The following is a 4,070-nucleotide window of genomic DNA, read 5'->3' as shown; positions in this document are numbered from 1 at the left end:
ATAGGCCTTCAAGACTAGGGGATAGGAACCAGTCTTCACCATTCATATCATATGCAAACAAGCGCAGGTCGTCGTCATAGGTGAACCAATAGATGGTATCACCACAGAGGACAGGACTGCTACATCTGGAAAGCATGTCTTGCATATCATGGTCTTCGAGACCTGGTGTTGTTGGGGGGTTGTTAATTGACCAGAGATCAGAAATGCGCGGCACCTAACCTAGGTCGCAAATCAGAACAGAACAAGCATCATATCTCCGGTCAAAAAACGCGATTATATCTTTATCCGGGGCAAGAGTAGCTGTATGAGCGCAACACGCATGAAAATCTGGTACCATAGAGGTGTCCAGGTTGGTCCAAGAATTGGAGTCGGGGTCGTAAATTTCACCGGCCTTGCTCCAATCATAAGACTCCGACCGTTCTTCAGTGCTACGAGAAGCCTCTTGATACTTTGTTGGCTTAGGAAGGTAGCCCTCGTGTCCAGAGACAACACATAGCTTCTTTCCGCCAGAAACGGCACCAACGAAGGGCAAATAACGGGGAATTCTCCTGTGAGATACTTTTACCCAGTCGCTGGAGCAGTAATTATGTTTAAACACATCCAAACAAGCGTAAATACCAAACATTTCATTTTCAAATTCATCATTAGTGGATCTCGATCTAGCAAACCCGGGTTCAACTCTATAGAATCCACCAGCCCAGTAGATGTCTTCTCCGATAACGGCCCACCCTCCTGCCCCTCCACTTTCTATGGGACAGAGCTGCGCAAAGCTTTTAATGTTTACCCTCTCCCTTTCACAGTCATCCACATCGCTAGTGCTCTTGTTCTCAAACTCCATGCGATACCACAAATAATCCCCCATTCTATATCCTCTAATGTACACCACAAACGGAGATCCCATATTGCGCAACACAGCCTTCGTAACCCTAACTCGCTCAGAAATTGTATTTGGTTTGTTGCCTTTTTTCTTTCTACCTCTACCCATATTTTGGTTTGGAACAAATTTTACTCTGAAATAATAATATTTTTCTAGTCCAACTTTATATATAACCAACCCTAATGGCCCGTTTGAACATCTCACTGCGAAATATAGTTGGTGAATCTTAAAAATAAATCAAAATTGAAATGTCTTTTAAATTTTATCCTCAAATAAAAAAAATTTTCTTAAAATAATCTTTAGCTATTGACTAATATTTTTTGAATAAAATTGCCCCTTGATTGATAGAGTAAATTACATAAATATCATCATAATGAATAACAACTCCATATTTATATCTTTCAACTTTTATTTTTTTCTCTATTTAATTTTTCTTTGATTTTTCTTTTTTCTTTTCTCTTTTTATTTTTAATTTTCTCAACGATTACTTTTTTTTCCTCTCAACTTTTTTTTTTAAAATTTTATATTATTATAGAGTATGAGAAATTTTTCTTAGTTTTTGATCTTGATGATCATTCTTTTCGTAACTAGCGGGCTATATGGGGGGTTTAATCTAAATAGAGTAAAAGGGGATATGAATTATTAGATTACATGATTGATTTGGTTACCCAATAGTTTGTGTACCACATGGCTACTAATGTGTACAAAAGTTATTGGTTTCATAGACGATGACATCCAATATTATTTCAGACAATGACATCCAATATTGTTTCTTAATACTCCCCCTTTGGATGTTTATGTATTGAAAAAAAATACTGAATACGCATTTGAGTGTTGTCTCATTAAAAACCTTACCAGAAAAAATCCAATGGGATAAAAACCTTGGTTAAGGAAAAAAGAGTACAACGAGTATTCTTACTTCCCCTGATGAAGACCTCGATTCAACTTATTCAGTCTTTGCATACCAATTTTATGTACCATCTTCTCAAAGGTTGAAATTGGTAAAGATTTGGTGAATAAATCTGCTGGGTTGTCACAGGAACGGATCTATTGCACATCAATATCACCATTTTTCTGAAGGTCATGTGTGAAAAATAACTTAGGTGAAATGTGATTCGTTTTATCTCCCTTTATAAAGCCTCATTTTAGTTGAGCTATGCATGCTGTATTATCTTCAAATATGACTGTAGGTACCTTGATATCAAGCTTCAGGCCACATTTTTCTTTGACAGAATGTACCACTAATCTCAGCTATATGCATTCTCTACTTGCTTCATGGATAACAATTATCTCGGCATGATTAGAAGAAGTAGCAACGATGGATTGCTTTGTCGATCGCCATGATATTGCAGTACCTCCATATGTAAACACATAGCCTGTTTGGGACCGTGCTTTATGTGGGTCAGATAAATAACCTGCATCTGCATAACCAACAAGATCTGGACTAGCTTTGTTAGTATAAAACAAACCCATATCAATAGTCCCTTTTCGGTACCTCAATATATGCTTAACTCCGTTCTAGTGTCTTCGCGTAGGGGAAGAACTATACCTTGCTAGCAAATTAACAGAAAATGCTATATCCGACCTTGTAACATTAGTGCAACATTATATGCAAAAATATTATCCACCGTAATTTTTGATCGATCTAAATTTACCTCATCATTAGTAGAACTTATTGAAAGTTCTTCATTCATTTGAGTCTCGGGTTCACTGATTTCTTCAGGAATATCAGGATTAATCAGATTTTTAGTCTCTTCGGGAGAATATTTTACAACACCATCTTTATCATTTTTCGCGCTTTTTTTTCTAGGATTTTTATCCTTTGAACCCAATGGCCTGCCATGCTCCAGGCGTGTTTGGGATTGAGAAGCTATTGCATTAGAAGATGGTTCTTTTGGAACTTTAATTTGGACAGGCATATTTGCTGCAGGGATATGTGACTTGGTTATCCTTTTCAAATCAGTAAATGTATCTGGCATTTGATTTGCTAATTTCTGTTAGTGAATGATCTTTTGGATCTCACTTTCATATATGGAGGTATGTGGATCAAAATGAGATAATGATGAAATTTTCCACGCAATTTCTCTTTTATCATATTTTTCTCCCCTAATTGCGAGAAATTTGTTTCATCAAATCGACAATCTGTAAATCGAGCAGTAAATAAATCTCCCGTCAATGGTTCAAGGTAGCGAATTATAGAGGGTAACTCGAACCCCATATATATTCCTAACCTTCTCTGGGGGCCCATCTTAGTACGTTGAGGTGGTGTAATTGGCACATATACAACACATCCAAAAATTCATAAATGAGAAACATTTGGCTCATGGCCCAGAACCAATTGAAATGGAGAGTATTTATTATAATGAGTTGGCCTGAGACGAATAAGTGATGCTGCATGTAAGATAGCATGACCCCAAACAGTAGTAGGCAATTTTGTTTTCATAAGAAGTGGTTTTGCTATCAATTGTAGGTGCTTAATAAATGACTTAGCAAGGCCATTTTGAGTATGAACATGAGCAACAAGTTGTTCAACTTTTATCCCAACTGATATACAATAATCATCAAAAGCTTGGGATGTAAATTCTCCAGCATTATAAAGGCGAATAGCCTTAATAGGATAATCTAGGAATTGTATCCTTAATCGTATTATTTGTGCCAATAATTTCGCAAATGCTAGATTGCGAGATGACAAGAGACACACATCCGACCATCTTGAAGATGCGTTAATTAGGACCATAAAATATCTGAATATCCCACTTGGGGGGTGAATGGACCCACATATATCTCCATGTATACGTTTCAGAAACTGAGGGGATTCGTTGCTAACTTTCGGTGGCGAAGGTCTAATTATCAGTTTGCCTTGATAACAAGTAGCACATGAAAATTCATCCGGTGTAAGAATTTTCAGGTTCTTTAACGGATGCCCTTTTGAATTTTGAATGATTCATCTCATCATTATTGAGTCATGATGGCCTATTCGATCATGCCAGAGCATAAATGTATTTATATCAGTAAACTTCTGGTTTACGATAGAGTGTGCTTCAATTATACTAATTTCGGCATAGTATAAGCCAGAACACAAAGCTGGTAATTTCTCCAACATTTGTTTTTGACTTGAGACATTCTTTGTAATGCCAAGATTTCGGCATTCATTTCATTTATTGTCTCAACATGATATCCATTTCTGCGAATA

The 4,070-nt window shown here is 36.8% G+C and overlaps 1 protein-coding gene across 1 annotated transcript; it reads right to left on the bottom strand.

Annotated features, from left to right (window-relative positions):
• Nucleotides 1-145, bottom strand: LOC124892719 (the record flags this gene model as incomplete). The annotated part of the gene is given in 1 exon segment (XM_047403937.1): nt 1-145. A coding segment is annotated over 1 exon segment (145 nt), but the record flags the coding sequence as incomplete, so codon positions are not given.
• Between the last annotated feature and the right edge of the window lie 3,925 nt (nt 146-4,070).

This window comes from Capsicum annuum, unplaced genomic scaffold (assembly GCF_002878395.1).
Source record: "Capsicum annuum cultivar UCD-10X-F1 unplaced genomic scaffold, UCD10Xv1.1 ctg50008, whole genome shotgun sequence".
NCBI lineage: Eukaryota > Viridiplantae > Streptophyta > Magnoliopsida > Solanales > Solanaceae > Capsicum > Capsicum annuum.
This window is presented reverse-complemented; position numbering and strand designations above follow the sequence as displayed.